Consider the following 22,370-nt stretch of genomic DNA (forward strand, 5'->3'; position numbering starts at 1 on the left):
AGTCCCATAGACATAAATGTGACTGTTGTCTCAGGTTGTGCTCAAGGGATGGGGTAGAGCTTTACTAAGGATGGTGGCATGGAATTTCTGACTATGCTACAGGTCATCTGTGCAAGAAAATTCTCCTGCAATCTCTTGATCCTTCTGTTTCTGAGGCTGTGCATTGGAATTATCCGACATCCTTGCTTGCTGAGGTGCTACATAGAAGGCATTATTTTTTGAGGTATTTATCATTTATGGTCATGGGGGAAATAATAAAAAAAACCCAAACCCCACAAAGAAAGGAACCTGATAGGTCACCTGTATTTCTGAAAGCAGTCTTGTAACCAGCTGCTGGAGTGGGTGTCAGTATTTTATGTCAACCAGTTGTTTACATCAACCAATCTTTTCTTTGTGTAACTTCTTTTTTCTTCAAGATGTTTCCCTTGGCCTGATAGCTGTGAACATGCGTTCACTGTTTTTCTAAACATCCCACCGTTTTCACTGTTCTAGTGAACGGCTTCATTGCAATCAGGGCAAATCAGACCATGAGCTCAGAGAAAGGCATTCCCAGGCACTATCAGGAATGTGCTTGAAGGCTCATCCTTGTCTGGGGCTGGGAACTGGCAATGCTGTGAAAGTATCAGGTCCCAGAAGGCAGCCTGGATTTTTTTACATGGAGTTAAACCTCTTTAAAGATCTTAATTGCTGAAGAGGATCACCCACATGGCATTTCAGGAAAAGAAGCAAAACCAGATTACGTCCTTCAGAGAAACAGTCTGGCTGTGTGCATGCCCCTCAGCCACTTGCAGCACATAACTGATCGATAAGCAGGACAGAGCCAGGGAAAAAGTAGCAATGCTCAGTTTCATTTTAAACTGTACACTGATAGTCCCATACCGAATTACTTGTTTGCCTTGGCTTACCTAGCTGTCTAGTCCACCTCACTGATTCCTAATTCCTTACCCCCATTAGCTTCCCAGGCAGGGTTTCACTCAGGCCTCATTTCTGCAGATGGGTGTTTGTCTATGTGCTTAAGAGGTCAGTGTGACTTACACACCCTTTTAAAGCCTTTATGAAAAGGTTGAACCAGAGCACTGGCTTGAAAATGAGCTGAATTTAGTAATACTATTTACATGCACAATGTTAAGCATGATTAGAGATGCTCTTTTAAGAGTGACAGAAAGAGGAGAAAGACCTATGATTATTAAAAAAGGCTTATTTCTATGGGCACAGACAGAAGAGGTGTGTATTATTTACCCTTTTTTTAACTATATTTCATACTTATAATACATGCAATGGAAATTTTGGGGTTTTATAACTGCTTTTTCCTGAAAGATCACACAGAAATCCTGTGAAAACAGAACAGAAATACTGAAGAACTTATGTGATTAACACCTCGCAACTGAGTTAAGAGACAATTTGTATTTAGCATGTGTAAGCTCTTTTAGATATTCTTTAATCATAGTAAAGGAATACAAAAAATTGGCATAGAACTGAGGGGTTTACCTCCCTTTTTGTCAACTCTTAACTTTTCCTTGGAGTGTTCCTCAGTAAGTTCTCTAAAAAGCTCACCTTGATGTAACTTAATGTAATTTTAATATACCATAAAAATAGCATGAGATTCTGAAAATATTTTCTTCATTCACATCTTTTGTTGCCAGTTAGATATTCCACTCCATATTAAAACATATATTTAGTATGTATGACTGCTTAATGTACATTACTTCAAAATACCTAGTTTTTCAGGTCATTCAATACTGTAATTTTCTTCAAAATTTATTAAAGTAGAACTGAAAATGTTGCTGAGATGAAATCCTGTATCACTGATTTCTTTTGCATCCAGAATATCAGGAGCACTGGTTTTACTTCGAAGCCAAGTGGCAGTTTTATTTGGAGGAGAGAGAAATCAACAATGAAAATCAGAATAAACCTGTTTTTCCAGACAACTATGATGCAGAGGAGAGAGAAAAGGTAACTGCAACTTCAAAAAGCACTCAGGAAGGCTTTGAAATGGGAGAGGCATTTTCAAAGGGACACAACAGGGTTTTTTAACTGTTTTCAGTGTCAGAGTTGCCACGATGTCCTTACTGGTTTTCTAAAATTTCAAGAAAGAAAAAAAACAACTCCCATCCTTGACTCAGATATGTGTTAGCATAAAAAAGCAACTGCACCAGTCCTGAGGTTGCTGCGATGGGAGGAAAAAGTGCAGAGCAGCAGACTTAATGGCCAGATGCGCTGATGACCAAAGCGGGTACAAAACATAAGCCATGTGTATTAGAACGTGAAAAAGGCAATGTCCTGCCAGGAGCTCTAATTAAAGCCTGTTGGATCTGTGGCCCTAGTCCCACAGAAATCCCCCAGGTACTGGGAGCTGGACTTGGTTGTGGTCCTTTGAACAGAAGAAAGCCACCCCAAGCAATCCTCTGCCAAGGCAGGCTGTGCCCAGGCTCGTTTTAAGTGTCTTGAGAGATGGTGTTTCATCACGTTGCATGGGATAGTATTTTATAGCATACATGATCTGTTCTTCGGCTTATGTCTTCTGGTTATACCTTCTTAACTCAAGAGAATTAAGGTGTCATCTTCCCTGGTGTTAACAGCTTTCTGAATTACACGTCGAAATGCTAAACAGCAAAGCACATTTTGTATGAGTAGGTATGCATCCTAAATTTAGGGATAACTAGAGATGTGGGGATAACAGACAAATTACCCGTTCTTGAATGTTTAAATACAAGATGGGCCAATGTAGTGTAAGTCCTTTTTCAGTGATACACACTTGGAACATAGAATCATAGAATAGTTAGGGTTGGAAAGGACCTTAAGATCATCTAGTTCCAACCCCCTGCCATGGGCAGGGACACCTCACACTAAACCAAGGCTCTGTGCAACCTGGCCTTGAACACTGCCAGGGATGGAGCATTCACAATTTCACATGTTAGATACATAGTGAATAGGCAGACAGGATCAGCTTTGTTTTTGCAAACAAATCATCACCCTGCTCAGTTTCCCATACTGGACACAGTGTGCTACAAAACAAGGGAGGAACCAAACCAAAGTCATCCAGGTCAGTTAGACTCTGAGGTGCTCATTCCCTTAAGATGGAGTTGCTTAACCCAGCCCTGTGAAAGGACCCAGAAAAGGAAACAAAATGGTTGGAAAGGGAGTGCTAGCCAGCAGCGGGTCACCTCCTGGAGGGTAAGTCAGAGGCAGTTGTAATTACCGTCTGCAGGAGTTTACAGCAAGGATGGAATGTGTGAACTACCTCCAGGACTTGGCAGCAGCTCAGTGCCTTCATCAGGAGGGGTTGCATGTTGACACCCGCATCCATGCGCTCAGAGCTACCCGTCCTCACCCGCCCATTCCAGGGAAGCTGGGCTGGTGTCCCATCACAAGGCTGCACAGAGGCACAGGACTTGAAAGGAGGTTGCACTTCTGAAAAGTTTGAGAGATGCTGCCTTGGTGCAGTTAAGTCCAGCAGGCTTGGTCCCAAGGACAGCTATCCCTAGTGTAAAGCTGCTTCAGCAAGGCGAGATGACATCAGATGTGTGCAGAGCATCAGCCATCTGAAGGGCTAAATGGAGCGACACTTGAGCTGCCTGCCCGTGCGCCCAGAATAGCAACTCCATGCTTAGTCCGCTTGCCTTTGGTGGTATTACATGTGTGTCAGTACTGCTCCACTAACATCCAAACTGCAGCACTGAGGCTGGAAGGTTTGCGTGTGGCAGAGGACAGCATAAAGATATAAATTCTCTATATTGCAAAAAGAAAAAGGAAGTAGCAGAGGGAAGCTTTAATCCAGCTCTGCCTGTTTGATATATGTGTAAATAACCCACAACCAAGTATGTAAGGGCAGAGATGAAAGTGAACAGGTAGAAATGCAAACCCTTTGACACTTCATACATGCTGCAGAAGCCAAGAGCCAGCCAAGCAGCTATTATCATTATGTAACTTAAATTTCTGGAAATAAAGTTGCCCATTTCCTTTACAGGGAAGTTGGGTTTTTTTTACTATAAATGTATCAGTGTTGAGTTAATTTGAGAATCTGGGCCAGGAAACAGTGAGTTCTCTAGAGAAAATCTGATTTTCTTTTGCAAACCTTACAGTGGGTTGGGGTTTATTTCTCTTCTTCCCTCTCCTGGGGAGGAAATGTTTCTTATATTTGCCAATTATTTTCCATTTTGTTCAACAAATGCTCATAGAAGAGGAGGGAAAAGGCTTGGCAACAAAAAGTCAGAGAGCGTGGTTTGAATTAATAGTTTGAAATTGATCCCCTCAAGAAATTACTGAATCAGAGCTTTTCACCCTCCACGTAAAGCCTGGCTAATTGAAACAAGGGAGTTGAGAATACTTTCAAGAGGCAGGAAGAGGACTGACAAACTAAGTCCTTATAAGCCCTACATTTTTAAGTAATTGGGAATTTCTAGGGCGTGAACTTGGAATCCCTTTTGATCTGCTTTTTGGCATTCTTGGCTTGCTTAAGTCAAGCCAACTTCTTGGCCTGTTGAGAGCCAACAATAGTTAGGGTTGGAAAGGACCTTAAGATCATCTAGTTCCAACCCCCTGCCATGGGCAGGGACACCTCACACTAAACAATGCTTGGTGCATTAGCTGAGGTGCTTGGCTTGTACCTGCACCTCAGGCATCACCTAGGCTGTAGCAGCCGCTGTGCTGGCTTACCCCATGCAATAGGCAGCAGTGCAGGCAGCACAGCTGCCTAGTGCCTTTTCCCTGTGAGATGAGCTATTCCCACCCAGCAGGGAAGAAGCCATTTTGGCACAGCCATGTGCCTCATGTCCCCATTTCCAGTGCCCTACCCTGACACTGCCATCTCTCCCTCAGACGTACAGGAGATGGAGCTCTGAAGGCCGGGGAGGGAGAAGAGGCCATGATGCCCCCATGATCGCCTATGACGCCCTGCTGGGCTGCGGTGGAGACTGGACAGAGCTCTGCAACCGCTCCATGTTCCACGGAGGTGAGGGTCCCCTGCGCCGGCCACCCCTCTCCCTCACCCCATGCTGAGCAGATAAACCCTTGTACTTAGGGGCACACCATTTCTTCTACAGCCTTGTGAGAGATAACTCTCGCTGGCAGCAGTGTGGGCTTTTGAGAGGGCCAGCCTAGCTGTGGGGGGAAAGACCCCAGCCCTGACTCACCCGCTCCCTCCCCGCCTGGCATGGGCCCTCTGCAGAAGCTCTGTGTCGCTCACTCACCCTGATACAGTGGTGAGAGCCCACGGCCCCTCGCTGCAGAGCCCCACAGGCATGAATTTGCGGGCATCACACAGCATCAGTGCTACTCACCATGGCTGGATGTTTTAAAGCGTGTGCAGCGCATTGCTGTGCTGTGAGGAAGAAGGGACATTCTCCAGTCCAGGATGTGTGCTGTGTAGCAGAGACCCCTTTCAACTACTCTTCCCTCCATTTCCCCTGACAGTGGCCAGCTGCTTGCAAGAGCTGTTGCATTGGAGTGGATTTTCTCCACACCAAATAAGCTCCTTAGCCCAGGAGCACATGCCACAAAGGCATCACCACATGCTTGCATCGGTGCATTTCTCTCTTCCTTAGGGCATCCTCACCTGCACTGGCAGAGACAGGGCTTGGGGTGGTGCAAGCCTTTGGGACTGACCCAGCGTGCCCTCGTCATGCTCCATCAGCAGCTTAATATTTCCTCCTGTGTGCAGCGTGGGTTTTGGTTGTGTACATGAAGGTGACACTAAGAGACCATTGCAATTGTGCTTAAACCTGCAGGAGAAAGTGCAGCTACTGGGTCTATCGCCGGCTGCCTGTATGGCTTGGTTTATGGCCTGAGCAAGGTCCCCAAAGGCTTGTACCAGGACCTGGAGCAAAGGGAGAGGCTCGAGTTCTTGGGCGAGAATCTTTACCGACTATCCATGGAGGAAAAGTAAAGCAGTTTCTGCCATTTTCTCTTTCTATAAAGACTATATCAAACCCTGTAGATAACTGACTGATGTTCATAGCAAAGGAATTAGCTGAGACTTAGTCTGAAAGACTGTATGTAGATCGTGTGTGAGTGAAGATTGCTGAATTATTCAAGACTGATTTGATATTTAGAGTTTTGTGGCCTTTTTTTACAGATGTAGGGATTTCCAAGTATAAAGGGTACTGTCCAAATCAGTGAGATAATCTCAAATGGAAAAAGAGAAATAAACCCTCTTTTGACTGATTTCAGTCTAATTTGCCATAATACCACTTCTTAAACAGCTGTGACCAGCATTTACACATACAAATTAATTTTCAGAACTAATGCTTTCCTGCAAAACTAATGGTAGTACCTGCTTATGGGGATATTCTCTGTATATTTGACAATCCTTTCACCACTGTGTTCCTCCTTGTTCTCAAATCTAATGTGTCTTTGATACTTGTAAATCTAATGTCTCACAGATTAGCTTTAATGAACCACTGATCCCTGTATCAGCACCGTGGTGCAAGGTATTGTTACATTAGAAGCTTCCAGAAAAGGAAAAGCCAACACTAAAAATACCCCCAAGGAACAGCAAAGCACCAGTGTGTCTAAAATTTCTGAATTACGCTTTTATTCTTCTTCAGTCTTCAGAACAAAAGTTATTTTAAAATATAACTGGCTGAAATATTTGTAAATAAATTAATGTTACACTATTTTCTAAGCATCATTCTTTATTTTTAGATTGAGCAGATTCTGTGTTGCTGTATCAGTATCAGAATTTTTGGCTGAGGTCTTCTAGCAGTTGTAATAGGTCAGCAGTCAGGCTGTGATATATTTCACCAGTTGGAACACCACAAAAACCCCAGGAAGAAAATAGTTACAACTGCTTTACCTTTTTTCTCTTTCCTCTTTCCTTTTTCTTTCTTTTACTTTTCCCTTTATTTCCTTTATTCATTTTTTCCCTTTTCCTTGCCTTGCCTTACCTTGCCTTTCTCCATTTTTTTCTTCAACTTCTCTTTTTGTTTTCCTTTTTTCATTTTTCCTTTTCCTTTTCTTCTTTCTTTTCCTTTTTCTCTTTTTTCCTTCTTTTTTTAAATTTTTTATTTTTCAAGAAAACCAACAAAATATGATTCAGTTAAAAGTTGCACACAGCAGACAAAGGAATCCGTAAACCCTGATGAAGGAGATTCTGATGCCCCTGCAGAAGCACAGGCACAAATCTGGAATCCTCAATGAAATGACACAGAAGTGAGCACAAAATTTGTTCCTGGTGTTTAACCCTATGCTTTAGCTCAGAAGTTCAGAAACTGAGGTCTAAGTAGCACTTTCTAATCTGTACCGTGAGTGGTTGCCTACATGGTGTTGGTTTCTCCTATCTTTCTCCAGCTGCTGAACTGTTTTTAAAAGATAGCTAAAAATACATAAGTACTTTCCTATCCCTTTTTCCATGTAAGCAATTGCTGGAATCGTCACTGGGATGTTATGTGGCAGAAAGAGAAGCAAGTGATACCTGTTGTTATGAATAGCAGCCTGCATGACAATGTCTGTAGGAAAAGGTTTTCCATACTATGAGCTACTTCACACGGTGCTGGTTTAGCATGTTTTCTCTTGGCAGCTTTGCAAGGTGCTTTCTTGTTTGCTTTGGAGATACGTTAAACCAAAAGGAGCATTTGTGTCAGTAGCTTTTGATTTAAGAGAATACCAAGGCCTTCTAAAAACATTCCTTCTAGTTTAGGATGCCTCTAGCATACCTGTAATAAAGTCAGCAATAGAGAAGAGAGAAGAACATATCCTGCATAAGGTAGGATTTTCTCTAGTAGTTCAGCTTTTCCTCTTCCTTTAGAAAAAAATAATCACAAAAAAACCCTACCTGAAAATCATTCATAATTGTTTGCACTTCACCTTCTATCCAGGCTGGGAGGACCAAGTTTTGTTCCAGAGACAAATAAGAGAATACAGTTTGAAAGGTGGTTCCTAAAGACTGAACCTATAAAACACCTTTTTTTTTGAGCTTCTGAGACAGAGTGTTTGCCATCATTTCAGTGAAAACACTATAAAGGCCTATGCAGTGGTCCAAGCAAGCAGATCTGCTCCTGATTGCCTTCCTTATCTAGGGGCAGGTTGTTGCACCAAACACCACACTGAGCTGAGAAGCAGCTGGATGCCCAGGGATGAGGGAGTCTATGGGATGCAGCACCTCATGTGCTCTGGGTCATGGCCGTTTCCCCAGAACCAACCAACAGTGAGTCTCCATAGTGCTGCCTTCTCCTGCTCATGCCCTTGTCCTGAGCTCTGTCCCAGAATGGTAGCTGGATATTTAATATGTAATTCAGGATCAAGAGACAGCGCCACCTTTTCTCCACACCAAAGACAATAAGCCAGAAAATCCCGGAGCTGCATGCTTTTAGCAAATGCCATAGAATGCCACCACCCCCCCACAACTCAGGAGCCTCCAGACCCCTGACAGAGTGGGGAGGCAGGAGTGCATTGGTGAAGAAGGGTGCAGGCAGGGCTGGGGAAGAGTGCCATCTCATCTCCCTGTGCCGTGGCAGGTCGGCTCTCCTCCACTCTGGTGAGTGTCTGCTGCAGAGGTTTCCCTGGGACAAGCCAGCCAGCAGGATAGTGTTGCACTGCTACCCATTAGCATATCAGGCTGTTGCCACTCTGATGCTGCTATGATAAGTGTCACCGAAGAACCTATAAATAAATAACTAAGCTGCCCTGTCTTATGTATCTTAATTATTAGTGGGCCAGAAAGACAGGAAACTTTTGGAGGTGGCCTTGCCTCCTCTGGAGGTCCAAGTGATCTGTTCTCTACCACTGAAAACCATGCAGCAGCACTTCCAGAAACCAGCAGCACATTGCAGCAGCATCATACACATTAAAAACATTGAAAACCTGCATCTCCAAGGGAGGAGAGGGGCAAGGAGTCTGAAGTCCATGTTAGGTCATTTCCCAGCATTAGGGAGGAGCCAAAGTATCTGCCTTGTCATCTGGCCTGGGTCACACTGCTGGGAAGTGACTTCTGCTGGTGTGGGGTTCTGCTGTGCATGGGAGGCACCTGGCCAGCTCTTCCCAGCCATAGGTGGAGCTGGAGTTGGCTGTCTCTAGCTGAGATAGAGGTGGATCTGCTTTACTAATAGGTCACATATTTAAGAACAGCAGGATGCAACTTGGAAAAAGGTGGTGAAGAAATACTAGAAATGATATCTTGGCCTGTTGAAAAAGGTGGCCATGCTCCCAAACCTGACAAACCCTCTGACTTTGCTCTCCTTCCCTGGGAGGGGAGCAAGGTGTTTTCCAGACACAGGAACAATACAGACTTTGCACTACCCACATTTTCTGTCATGGTCTCAGACTTTAGTGTCACTGTACCAAAGCCCTGGAACAGAAAGCATTTCAGATTTACATGGTCATGATGCTGGTTTGCAGGTGAGGTCACCTTGGAAGATCTGCAAGTATCCTAAATAGGTGCCATGGCTGTTTGCCTGTTTTCTGCTGCTTGCTGGTGAATATATATCAAACACTGAATCCATGCAACATGTCTTGGTACTTAAGGTAATGCAGTATTCCCACAAAGGTTACATCTCAAATGACATCCTATAAGAGCACTCCAATGTGGAAAAGGAAAACCTTGTGCAGAGCCAACTAGTAATATATTTTAATGAAGCTGTTTGAATTTTATAGCTCATGAGTGATTAATTACAGTGATCAGTCCTTTCAGAGAAGGTCTTATCTTCTTCCCTTCACAATCAGTAGTAGTCTGTCTATGCTGACCTCACTGAGAGCAAGACTAGTCCGTATTTTACAGTGCCTGTTTATTGCATCCAAAGTAGTTTGTAAGGAAGAGGTAAGCAGGACATCTGGTTCCATTGCTGTACTGAGAGATTAGAGATGGTCTTAAATTACATCGGTTGATGGCCCCCATGTGCATTTCTGAATACACCAGGAACTTCTTAGGGAGGCGAGGAGCAGTCTTCTGCCATGGCAAGCTTTCAGTCAAAATATCAGCAAACTGGCTATACGAGGGAGAGTGAACCAGGATATTTTTAGCCAATCATACCCAGAATTCTGGGTTTTTATTATGAAAATTCCCCCTAGTTGTGACAAATGGGGATCTTGGTGTAACATGGAAGCCTTGCATCCTTGGTTGTGGTCAATTCAGTAAGGGAAAGGGTAGATGTCACCGTATTATGCACATGAGAGCGTGCACCTGTGCTATGCTGAAATGGGGTTATTCCCAATCAAAACCTACAAAGTATTGTTTGTTACATTAGACATGGGCCAGCTGTCATGCTTTTTTCTTTTATTGGCCTTTAAAAATATCTACCAAGTCATTATAAATAGACCTTCTTCCATTGGAGATGGCAACTTCATGCCACTGCTGAGGAATGTAATTTTCAATATGTGCACTTGAAATGCAGCCAAGTGGAATCCAAATGTAATGACCTAACTGTATGAGGACCAGGCCCCCACTTTGCCCCCATAATATCACAATGGGGGGCCAGGTCCAATTTCTTTTGGAGTCCATGAGGTACCAGCTGCTGGAGCACAGCTGGGCCCTCTGCAGCCTTTTGAGGCTGACACTCCCTGAAGGATGTCCCCCTTTGCAGCCTTTCTTCATTTTCTACTTGTGGGCTTAATTTAAAGAATTTTTTTATTCCATTTCTGCTCACGAAAAATAATCTCCTCCTGGTATGCAAGCTGCATTCTGTGCGTGAAGCTATTTCACTGCACAGTGAAGTAACTTTCCAGCTTTTCGTGGTGTTAGAAAGCTGACACCTCTTGCTTTTCCCCCTCCTAGCCCCATCTATTGTTATTGACTTCATGCTCCAGCTTTTGTGCTGAGTTCACTATTTTATTTAGTAACTGATCCACACTAATTAAAGCATTGCCTAAATCCCCAGCTGTCCAAGGGCCTGATTCTCCAAAGCCAAGTGTAGGTCCAACATACAAGCCCTCTTCCTCCAGATCAAAGGCAGTTGTAGCCATGGTATATTGCCAGGGTTCATAAAGCAGATTTAAGAGCATAGTCCTGATGTGGGATTTGAATGCCATCAGAAAACAAGTAATGCAAATCCTGTGGGGTTTTTTTAAATTTGGAGAGGTACTTAGCGGTTTCTAACCTGTACCAACAGCAAAAACTATCAGTGGCACATCTGTGCTCCTCAGCCTTGATATTTTTTTAATGGTTTAAGTCTGTTTTTATAACCCAGAGGCAGAACCATGTTTCTCTGCTAATTGTGTTCTCATAGTTTTTATCTTTGCCTACACTTTACCTAGCAGGAGAGGAAAACACCTGCAATGGTGCCTTCACATTAGGACACTGTGATACTGGATGAGTGAGGAGTGGCACAGAGGAGATGTGGTCAGCTAGCTTTGCTTGCTCCTTTAAGTGCTTTCACCGCCTACAAAACACAAAAGAGCTGAAGGTGCCATGTGGAACCATGTGAAGCCCTATGCGCTCCTGCTACACCATACCTCACAAAGCTTAAAAAGCACTTTGCACATTTTTAACAGGCCACTAATGACAACTGTCTTGAAAAGTTCTAAATTAATGTATTTTTTTTCCATCTTATGCTGAGCAGCATGCCATTAAAGCGGAATAAGGAGGTAGTGGCAATGTTGATGACTTGAAAAGAACATTCGTGTTTTCTCTTGCACAGCACCAAAAGCACATGCTTTTGTGGAGATGATAAGATGCTGGTAGACCCTTTGGTGCTAAAGAAGAAGCTCGATAGGATGGCAACAGAGCAAGGGGCCTTTGCTGTTCTCAGCAGTTTGCTGCTATACGTCACCGAGCTCGCAGCCAGCGATCCACAGCTCAGCAACAAGAGGACAAAATGGACAGAAGGTAAAGAAAACAAGGTGAGTTATAGCCAGCCATGTCCAGATGCAAACAGGGGCCAGTATCCCACCAGATTTCAGCTCTTGCGGGCCAGGTTTCTGAACAACAATCGTGAGCCGTACACCAAGAAAAGACGAGAAGTTGGCAAACTGGTAATTAAGGAGAAGCTGTGGGTGAGCAGGGCTGGTAACAAGCTGGACAGAAGCAGAGACAGGAAAGGAGATGGAAAAGCAGCAGAGGAGGATGAGGACACAGTGCCCAGCGAGAGGGCCAGGTGGAGCAGTGTGTGTGGGAAAAACACAGTGAAGAACATCCTGAAGAAATTCTTAGCTGCTGAAGAAAAAGAAGCCAAGGAAAATTCTCCCAGATGGAAAAAGGAGCCAAAGAATGGTTTGCCAAAGATAGTCAATAAGAGTTCGGTCCTGTCCAAACTGAAGGAGCAGTTTGAACAAAGCACTCTCCGCTCAGCTGCAGAGGTGAAAGCATCACTCTTGCGCAAAGGGGAGAAAAAGACTAAAAGCTTCCCGAGCAGAAAAACTATTCGTAAGCCAGAGGTCAGAGTGCTGCGCACAGCAGCAATGACAGCCACGGACATAAACAACCCAGAGTCCCAGTTTCTGGTGTGCTCCACGGTCCCAGTGCCCAGACTCAGTATGGCTACCAAAATTAACCATCCTTGGAGCTGGTTGAAAAATAATACGGCCAAGCAGCCTTTTGGTCATGACACACCACTAAAGGAAAAGGGGGGATCTGACAGAGAGCCTGATGAGAACAGCATACCAGCAAATGCAGTACAGGACAGGGAGCACAAAGAAGAGTTACCAGTGGCACCCCAGGTCATGTCTTATGCAAAGGACTGTGCTGAGACTAAAATAGATTCCACAAAGCAAGGACCCAATTTTAATCTTAATCTAGATAGCTCTTCTAGTACTTGTAAAAACAAAGCTCTCGCAGACTGTATTCCTCCCTTGTCTGAGTGTAGTCTAGACTGTGAAAACAATCATGTACTAGCTGGGCCTGATAAATCTTTACTGGGGATTACCAGTGCTGTGCAACATGCTAAGGAAGACAGCCCACCTTCTAACTCACCTTACTCTAGCACAGCTGAAGAATCCCATGAACCAAGTCCTCAGGATACTAAAACAGGTGAGATTCCTGAAATAACTATGTATGTGTACAGTTCAGAGGAAGCTGACACAGAGCTCACAGAGCCAGAAAATAATCCTTTCTTTACAGGCCAGGAAAGATTTCCAGAGCAGAAAGCACTGGGAAATATTCTGCCACTTCACTCTTCAGGAGTTCAAGCATCTTGTGAAGTTGAGCCTCCAATGGAGGATCAACAGCTAACTGTTGCAACACCAGCCTCTGGCAAAAGGCCACCAATAGTCCAAAAAGAGGCACCAGGTTTAATAGACAGGTGTTCTGAGGAAGCCAAAAAGGAAGTGATATATCACAGTGAAGACAAAATATCCTCTACTTATAGCAATAATTATAGTGATGTCCCAATGAAAAATGAAGAGAAGAATAAGACACCCAACAGCCAAATGCAAAATGAATCCAAAACCAAGCAGCAAGAGCCTCTTCAAATGCACAGCCCACAACATAACTTTGTTAATTACCATGGAGGCATATCAAATCCAGATGCCGATCAGATCAAACACACACTTTCCTTTAATGAGAGCAAGGAGCAGAAGTCTGGTGCTGCAGAAGAAGAGCAAATCTCTTCTCATTTCGAAAACACACAAAGCCCTTTGGCAGATGACCTTGTGAAGCACCATTTCTATATTGCAGAAGAAGATTTTAGGAAGGACAAATCATCATCATCAAATGAAATGATCAGTCATGCAAACAATCAAGCCCTGCATAGGAGTACCTTTACTGACCTGGAGACCTGTCACAAGCCATCTAAATCTTTCATTGAACGTGAAGAGAGCACTGCAGATGGGATGACCTGGCCTGACTCTGAGGCATGCAAGTCCCTCTCGTCAACTCTTTTACCAACACCAATGACTGGGATTGCAGGACAAAGAATCCATCACACTTTTGGAAATCCCCCAGCCCATCCTCCTATCGATATGGCAAGACAGGGAGCTGATGGTGTGGGAGATGAGCATGCTAGCCATGGCTGTGAGAAGCATCCACCACCCTCTTCAGATGAACTGGCAAACCACGGGAATGATACACAAGTGGAGGAAAAAACCACGTGTGATTTTAAGAACCCAGTGCTGTCCACAAATCATGCCACAGAAAATGAAAACTCTACAGCTGAAGACACAAATACATGTGAGAGATTTGATAACTGTCTTTCACTTTCAACCAAGAAGCCAGGAAAACATGAAAATAAAATCACACTCGCAAGAAAGCCCCTATTAACCCTGGAGAAGAACCGAACACCAACTTCAGAGGACACCACAAAGCAAGAAATTGATGTGCTGGAAAAGAACCTGTCTCCTTCATCAACTGAACCAGTCTCAGACAAAAAGAAGCACATGAAAGTTAGAAATAAGGTCTCTGAACATACAAAGGATAATCTCTTGTCATCAGATGATGACATAAAGCATGAGAGTGGTAAGATGGAGGCAGAGTACAGAGAAGAAAGAAAAATCTTGCATAAACCTGAGGATGAAAAAGTGTTCACACCAAGTGATACAGTGGATCATGATAGTAACTCTTCAAATGAGAATAATGCTCAAAGACCTAAAACATCCCAGTTACCTTCATCAAAGCATGATAATAACATTCAAGGAATGCAAAATACTGAGCAGAGTTTAAAGCATCTAACACCTTCAAGAGATTTTGTGAAGCACAAACATGATATGCCAGTAGATGAAAACATCTGCTGCAATAACGGTAAACATCAACTGTCCTTATCAGATGAACCAATGAAACATGCAAATGACAGTGCAGTGCAAAAACACATCAAGCCAAACTTTAAGAATTATTCAATGCCACCAAGACATACATCAAGGCAAAACAGTAAGACCACTGATGAGGAGAATACCCCTCATAATGTGAAAAATGAACCAGCGGAGCATAAAAAGAGTTGTGAAGGAGAGAGGAATATTTCCTGTGATCCTAAAAATCAGATGCCATCACCAAGTCCATTGGTGAAGCAAGACAAGAAATCCCCCCCTCTTGAGACGCAGAAACAGATGTCACCAGGTGACTTTGTAAAGCCTGAAACTAAGTCCACTGAAAAAAAGACTAAGCATATCTCTGAGAAGCTCCAGACACCTTCTCCAAACAAAGTGCTAAAGCCTCAGGAAAGAAGTCCTTCAGGAGATGGAAAGCAAAAGTCACCAGCAGCAGAGGACAGCAGACCACCTGAAACAAATGCTGTGAAAGAGGATAATGAGCATCAGTGTTCTGGAAAGTACCAGCTATCTTCTTCAAGAAAATCAGCAAAGAAGGAAGAAAACAGTCCAGGAGGAGAAAAGCAGCAAAAGAGACCTGAAGATCTTATGCCAGCTGACACAAATGCTGCAAGAGAGAAGAATAAATTCCCAATTTCCAGGAAGTACCGATCAGTATCATCAGAAACATTGGTTAAGCCTCAGGAAAAAAATACTCAAGAAAAGAATACTCCAAAACAACACCAACAAACGTCAGCATCTGCAGGTTTTAAGAAGTCTGGTACCAATGTTGTAAAAGATGTAGATCCAAATCCTGAGAAGTCACTGTCTTCTTCAAAGGAGGTGGTGAAGTCCCAAGACAAGAATACTTCAGGAGATAGAAAGCAAAAGTCACCAGCAGCAGGGGACAGCAGATCACCTGAAACAAATGCTGTCAAAGAGGATAACGAGCACCAGTGCTCTGGGAACTACCAGCTACCTCCTTCAAGAAAAGCAGCAAAGCATGAGGAAAACGTTCCAGGAGGAGACAAGCAGCAAAACAGATCTAAAGATCTTATGCCACCTGACACAAATGTTGCAAGAGAAAAGAACAAATTCCCAATTTCCAGGAAGTACCGATCAGTATCATCAGAAACATTGGTTAAGCCTCAGGAAAAAAATACTCAGGAAAAATATACTCCAAAACAACAAACATCAACTTCTGTAGGTTTTAAGAAGGCTGGCACCAATGCTGTAAAAGAAAAGGGTGTAGATCCAAATCATGAGAAGTCACCCTCTTCAAAGGAAGTGGTGAAGTCCCAAGACAAGAATACTTCAGGAGACAGAAAGCAAAAGTCATCAGCAGCGAATGACAGCAGATCACCTGAAACAAAGGCTGTAAAAGGGGATGATAAACACCAGTGTTCTGGGAACCATGAGTTACCTCCTTCAAGTAAACCATCAAAGTCTGAGAAAAATGCTTCAGGAGGAGAAAAACAACAAACTGTATCTGAAAGTTTTATGAAGTCTGATGCAATTGCTGTAAAAGGTAAAAGTAAAGATCCAGGTTCTGGGATGTGCCAGTCCCCATCTTCAAATTTGCTAGCGAAACCTCAAGAAAAGAACTCTGCAGTGACGAAGAAGCAATTGCCACCACCACCTGATGAAGAAACAATGTATGAAACTGGTAGTCCAGAAAATAAGAGTGGGCTTGAGAGAAGAGAAAAATACCAGCTATTCTCTTCAGCTCAGTCAGAGAGGCACAGCAGTGATGGCTCAGAAAAGGAAGGCCCTGTGGGCAACTTCAAGAGCTATCAAGCTCCACTGCCAAGTGATGGCATATATTGTAAAAGCAGTACTCTACCAAAAGAGACCAATTTGTCCCCCAAATCATCCTCATTTCATGTTGCATCAAAAGAGGGGGAAAATTCTAATGGAAATAGAAAAAGTCAGCCTGAATTTAAAAAGTACCAAGCTCTCTCATCAAAGAATTTGGAGAGGCATGAGAAAGATGTTGTGGAGACGGAGGGGAGCTTGCAGGCAGCTGGCAAAACAACTGAGAACTGCGCTAAAGCAGCATCACTCCCAAAATACACAGCAGAAAGCTACAGTGAAAGACCCTTAGATTCATCTTTCAAACCACTGATCATTAGAGTAATTGACACATTTAAACATCACAGCTAAAAACACGGCTACAGCTTAGGCAAGAACTTACAACTTATCATGCCACCGACTCTCAATCTTTCTTTTTTCCTTTACCCTCCAGGGCATTATATTATCATTTTTTAATCACAAGGACATTGACATGCATCTGTCTGAGCTGGGCTTTTTTCCTTTCTTAAACATTAGCCTGAAGACATGAATTAAATTAATCACTGCAAGTGAATTAGCTAATCACTGAATTAATCATCAGTTTATAAATTAAATATGAGAAAGGCTTTGAGATCGGCATGAATTCAGCCCTGCTCCAGACTCTCCATACTAACTAATGGGTTTTGTTTGTAACAAAGACCACTGTTCAGGGTGAACTCTATTTGTATTTACTTATTCTAATGAAACTCCACTAGAACTTCTTCCAGGAATGGTGTCAGGCAGTGTCAGCTTTAATTATGTCAAAAAGCACTTGTTCGAAGCTCTATCTTTTCACAGATTAACAGGAGCTGTTGATCTATTGCTGCACTGAGTGATGCTGTTAACAGAAGTAATGAGGGAAGGAGGGGAATGCTTCATTTATCTGCAGAAAAATCCTTAAAGGACGTTGACACTACAAGAGGGTTTTCTGTGAATGCAAATGTTCAGCCTCATTAATATTAATATCGGAAAAAAATAGTGGTTTAACCTCCTCTTAAGCTTTGGCCATACACTGTATGTGTTATTGGTGTAAAGATATGCCATTTCAAGGGGTTCTTAATTACTGCAGATGAACATGCAACAAGTGTATGAGCTCAGAAAAGCTCAACGCTGAAAGGCCCTGAGGACCTCTCCTGAGGACTATGTAAGCCAGAAAGACGCAACACCTTGCCAGGGCAATTTAGGTCTTCATGGGACATCTGTCCTACTTCAAATCATGGGGCACACAGACATGAGGCAGGTGCTGCTGCTTACATTAAAAGTCTTACAAAGAGTTTATTTTACAACACAATGTGAAACGGAGCATTAAGAAGCAGACAATGTCACTGAATCCTACTAATGGGATATGATTTTTTGTGTTTACAGTAAAAGTGGCTTCTGTGCAAAGTATGTGTGTGACAAATGTTGTTTTGGGAGTTATAGCAAAGCTGTGACAGAGAAATCTCACAGAACCACTCTCCCATACACCAATTTAGCTTTGCATTGTAACCACGCATTTAGGTTAAAACTTACTGTGGAGGAGCCCTAAAGCCATATCATAAGGACATGCTTTCAGAAAATTGCAGAGCTATCCAGAAAGAGAAAGGGTTTATACAAGCAAGGTCCTGCTCCCCCATGGCACTGGCTTCCCACTGATTTTTAAGACGCTCTCCACAACCTCACTCTGTGCAGCTGAGGGCTGGCCGTTCCTCCAGCCCAGGTTGGCAGAGTGCCCCGACCCACTGCCAGCCAGCAAACGAGGACAAGAGCAAGCTGGCAGCAAGCTGAGATCAAACCCTTTTGCCAGCATAGTGCACACGAGCCACATATGTGACAACTGGGCTGGTCCGGCCAGGGACGCTGCCGGCAGGGAGAGAGGACACGTACATCTTGTCCCCTGACTGCTGGAAAGGCTTAGGCTTTGATTTTTTTTTGTTTCCTTCACAACATGCCAAGAATTAGGCTTTCTGGAATCCAGAGGGACACAAAATGAAAATCGTGTATCACACATGTATCACCCTCAAAAGAGAGGCGAAACAGGATTTATTGGAGACACAAGACTACCCTTCTATGCAGAGGTGTATTTCACCCACTGAGCTTTAATGAGCTGGCAGTCATAAAGGCCACTCTGTACTAAACCCAAACCATAATTTACATTTTATTGTCCATGATTTCATTTCCCATTTGAGAGAAGTCCTTACAACATAAAGCGTTTGCACCAGACTTGAACAGTAAATTCTCTATTAGATGGTTCTCTTGCCAGCACAGGAGAAGGTGTTTTAATTATTCTTTTCCTAATCTTTAAAAAAAAAAAACCAACAAACTTACAGGGGGATTTTTTGCCCCTTATTTACACCTGGAAAGATCACTAGCTTGTAGTAAGTTAGACTTCTTCTATCTGCCAGAAAGTTAACTAGATGTTAAGCATGAACCCCCCAGTACAGCTAGGCAGTGGGAGGCCCCCCAGCTCTTCCAGTTTACACCTGCAATGACTTTCTCTCCACAGAGATACAGCACTAGGAGACTGAAGAGACAGCACCCTGTATTCAGGACAGGTCAGGTGGACTCTCATTGTGGGCGTTCTTTTAAGTTGTTGCATGCCTTAATCTCTGCTGGTAAGACATAAATCATCCATCCAATTTAACTGACCATTTCTCCCTGAAATGCACTTAAAACATGACAGACATTTGCAATAAATGCATCCCTAAGGGTAATGCCTCACTTAAGGAAATCACTTCATTCAGGAGTTAACACAATTAATCCCTCCAGGAAAGGAAAGAGCTCCCTCCCCCCCCAGTTCATGAAGGGCTGCTAAGTCATGCTGGATGAGCGTTGTCTTCATGAAACTGATTTCTTAATTTTCAAAAGAAAGAGTGCATAGCTACTCTCAGCAAAAAGAGCCCAAGCCCTGAGAAGGTTTAGCCAGTGGAAGAACTTGGGGCCAGTGCTGTACCATGAGGCACAACTGGTCCACATCAAAGCTAGGAGATATGTCAGTACTTGACTCCAAAGGTCAAAACCTTGAAGAAACAGTTGTCCTGGTAGGGCTGCCTGATTCCAAACTGTTCAAACGAAACAAGAAAATAATGAATGCACGCTTCTGTCTCTGAACTGCGAAAAAACTTAATAATTTATCAGCATCTTCTACTGTTGTTTCTCATAAAACCTTTAGCACACCATGCATGACAAAAAAAGACCTTAACTTGTATAATTTGTCTCAGGTTTTCCCCATTGTACTTTTTTGGATGTCAGTGGAGCTGGTAATTGAAGAAAGCACTGTAGAGTATAGAAAAGACTTCATATTAAAATGCATAATGCATTCCCTTCCCCCCCCCCCCCTTTTAGCTTTTTCATTTCCACCTGCAGCCGGCAATCCCAGCACACAGGGATTGCTCAACCCTTTGGTAAAGCATCCCTCCCAGCCCCGAGGTGCCACAGTGGAAATCTCTCGGCTGCTGACGGTGGAAACGCTCCACCTAATGGTCGAATTTGTAAAGCAGTTTGCAAGCAAGCAGCGTTGAAAGCAGAGGAAAAGTGGGAGTAGCGGTGGGAATTTCTTCTCTTATTCCTGTGCTGGTAAGGACTACACACTGTCCAAAAGACTTTTGTCTGTGTAATCAGAGAAACCACCCAAGTGACAACCGGGATCCTTATGGATTTTATGGGAAGGGGGGTCTCTGGAACATTAAGTAAATCTGGTAGCTGAGAAATAAGCACAGGGGTATTATCAGCTCTTAGAAGAAACAGTTTTAACTATTTCATTTACTGTATGGTTTCCAAAATACATCATGTCCTCTATGCTTTGTTTCTCCTTTACATTTCTACAAGCATCTTTTTATAGAATGAAACATTTTTCTGTCCTTGATAAGAACTTTCAAAACAGGAAAAATATCTTGCTGGGCATCTGCTTTCCTGCCAACTAAAAATTATTTTGTATACTGAATAGCCAAAGAATCAGCAGGTCAGCTTTTTAACTCTTACAACCTTGAAGGATGTGAAACAGCTTTGGGAATTGCTACACACCTCCTGTTACTGTACTTCCTTTGTCCTTAATGTGCCTTCAGTTGCTTGTACTCTGCTGAGCTGCAGGTGCAAGCACAACTTTGTACGATGGTGGGATTTTCACTTGGCAAGCAAGTGCTACAGCAGGCTTTCAGCGATGCTTGTCATGCAACAGCAGAAGTGTACTGCCAGGGGGAAATTTCCTGAGAAAATAAAGCCATAGAAATCTATGAAGTGGTTATCCTCAAAAAGCCACCAAATAGTTCTTAGCACCTGTATTTAAAAAAGATGGCTAGTGCCTCTGAATATCCAACACGGAGCATCTTATAGAAGGATCTGATTTTGGGGAGGAGTGCTCAGCACTTGGTCTCTGAAAATCAAGTTTATTTCATAAGCTGCTCCTTTAGGCAGCCAAACCCTCTTCTAAAAGAATTGACCCAGATTTCTGAGAGCTTCACAGGTTTCACAGGCACCTGCTTGCTCCAGCATCTACAAAAACAGGCTGTGAATAAAGACTTGGCATGCAGGATCCAGCCAGCTGGCTGGGTGAATGCAGCCAGTGCAGGTTGCTTTTACCTCAAGAAATTGCAAACACTTTCTGCAGACCACATACCTTTTCACCCTGCTCCATGGCAGTTGCTGACCCAGTCCTTGCAGGGTGGTGAGAGAGTTTTGGTATGGTTGAGGTGAGCCGAAAAAAGAAGGTAAGTCCTTCCCATCACTCCTGGAGGCTTCTGGAAGGAACCAAAGAAAGCAAGCTCTTGGACACCGTACAGCCAGTCCATTCTTACCAAGAAACAACTGTGTTTAGTCAAGTTGCACCATCAGAGCATAATTCTTGTGTCCCTTGGGATTCATACCAACACAATGGACTACCTAAAGGCAGCTCTGGATTGCAAATCCTGGTTACTGAGATATTTCATTCTTCGAAAGAATGGGAACAGTGTGGGCAGCGGTTATCCAAGCAGCCAAATAAGGTCCCACCAAATGTATCTCAGCTCTAACTGTCTCCAGGCTCCAGGAAATTTATCAGAGGCAAAAAAAAAAAAAAAATAAAAATCCCCAAAAGACATCTTCTTTATTAACTCATTCAAATTACACCCATCATGTAACAAGAAAGTCTGTACCATTGTCATACATTACAGATTTCTTAATAAAACTGTTTTCCTTCTTAGATGAGTTACTTATTTGTACCACTGAGTCTTCTGTGCTAAGATAAAAGCATACAAAATAACGATCTTGTAATCATCCTGTCATTATCAAGGAAGGAGCATGAGAAACAAAGACAAACAGCACCTGTAAGTATCTCATCAGTATGCAAACACTTTCCTTGTGCCCAAGGGAGCTGACACATGCTGAGTTTCATGGGACAGCTGGGAATAGGTAGAAAACATGAAGCATTTATTATGCAAATGTTGTGGCTTTGAAAAGAGTATGACAAGATGCATCTTCTGCAGCTTGCTCCTTGCTACCCTGTCCTCCCTGGCTCCTCAGCCCCAGGCAAAGAGCAGGCTGTGTGTCAGACAGGTGAATTTGGCCACTGGAATAGGAGCAGTGGCAGGATAAAGACCAGGTTGGTGGGAATAACCTCCTCTTGCCATGACTGCTCACTGGGAGGTGGTGGCCGGCCAGAGCTGCATGACCTGACATGACTGCCTGTCTTGTTTTTGCTTGACAATGGGAGTGACTAAATGCTCACCTGAAACAAACCTGGTGCCCCGGCAGAGCTGGATCAGGTTTTGCTATCTGTGATTTGAGGCTGGCAGGAGAAGCCAGTTACCTGGTGACCACATCAGTGCGTCAGAGGTGCAGAAAGGCCTCTGGCAGCTACTCCTTCATATAAAACCTTTAAGGAAAACAGCATTGACTAACTCTTCTTTCAAAACCACCACCAATCCTCACCTCCCTTTTAGCTCTTTCAATTAATTCTCCAGGTGATGTGTAGGTGAGATGGCCAC

At 43.4% G+C, this 22,370-nt stretch overlaps 1 protein-coding gene across 3 annotated transcripts in view; it reads left to right on the forward strand.

Moving 5' to 3' along the window:
• ADPRHL1 (ADP-ribosylhydrolase like 1) overlaps nt 1-17,838 on the forward strand; it is a 32,885-nt gene extending 15,047 nt beyond the window's left edge. Inside the window, exons 5-9 of one of the 3 annotated variants that reach the window (XM_061377707.1) lie at nt 1,826-1,953; nt 4,819-4,951; nt 5,727-5,880; nt 11,568-15,367; nt 15,809-17,838. In XM_061377707.1, the coding sequence (XP_061233691.1) occupies nt 1,826-1,953; nt 4,819-4,951; nt 5,727-5,880; nt 11,568-15,367; nt 15,809-16,764 (5,171 nt within the window). In that variant the 3' untranslated portion in view covers nt 16,765-17,838. Of the gene's footprint in view, nt 1-1,825; nt 1,954-4,818; nt 4,952-5,726; nt 6,617-11,567; nt 15,368-15,808 lie in introns of those variants that run through there. The other 2 variants (XM_061377708.1, XM_061377709.1) reach the window with 2 other exon arrangements.
• Nucleotides 17,839-22,370: the final 4,532 nt, after the last annotated feature.

The sequence above is a fragment of the Neopsephotus bourkii genome, unplaced genomic scaffold (assembly GCF_033783945.1).
Source record: "Neopsephotus bourkii isolate Nb327-2 ecotype Australia unplaced genomic scaffold, CSIRO-AGI_Nbou_v1 NB_1760, whole genome shotgun sequence".
Taxonomy (NCBI): domain Eukaryota; kingdom Metazoa; phylum Chordata; class Aves; order Psittaciformes; family Psittacidae; genus Neopsephotus; species Neopsephotus bourkii.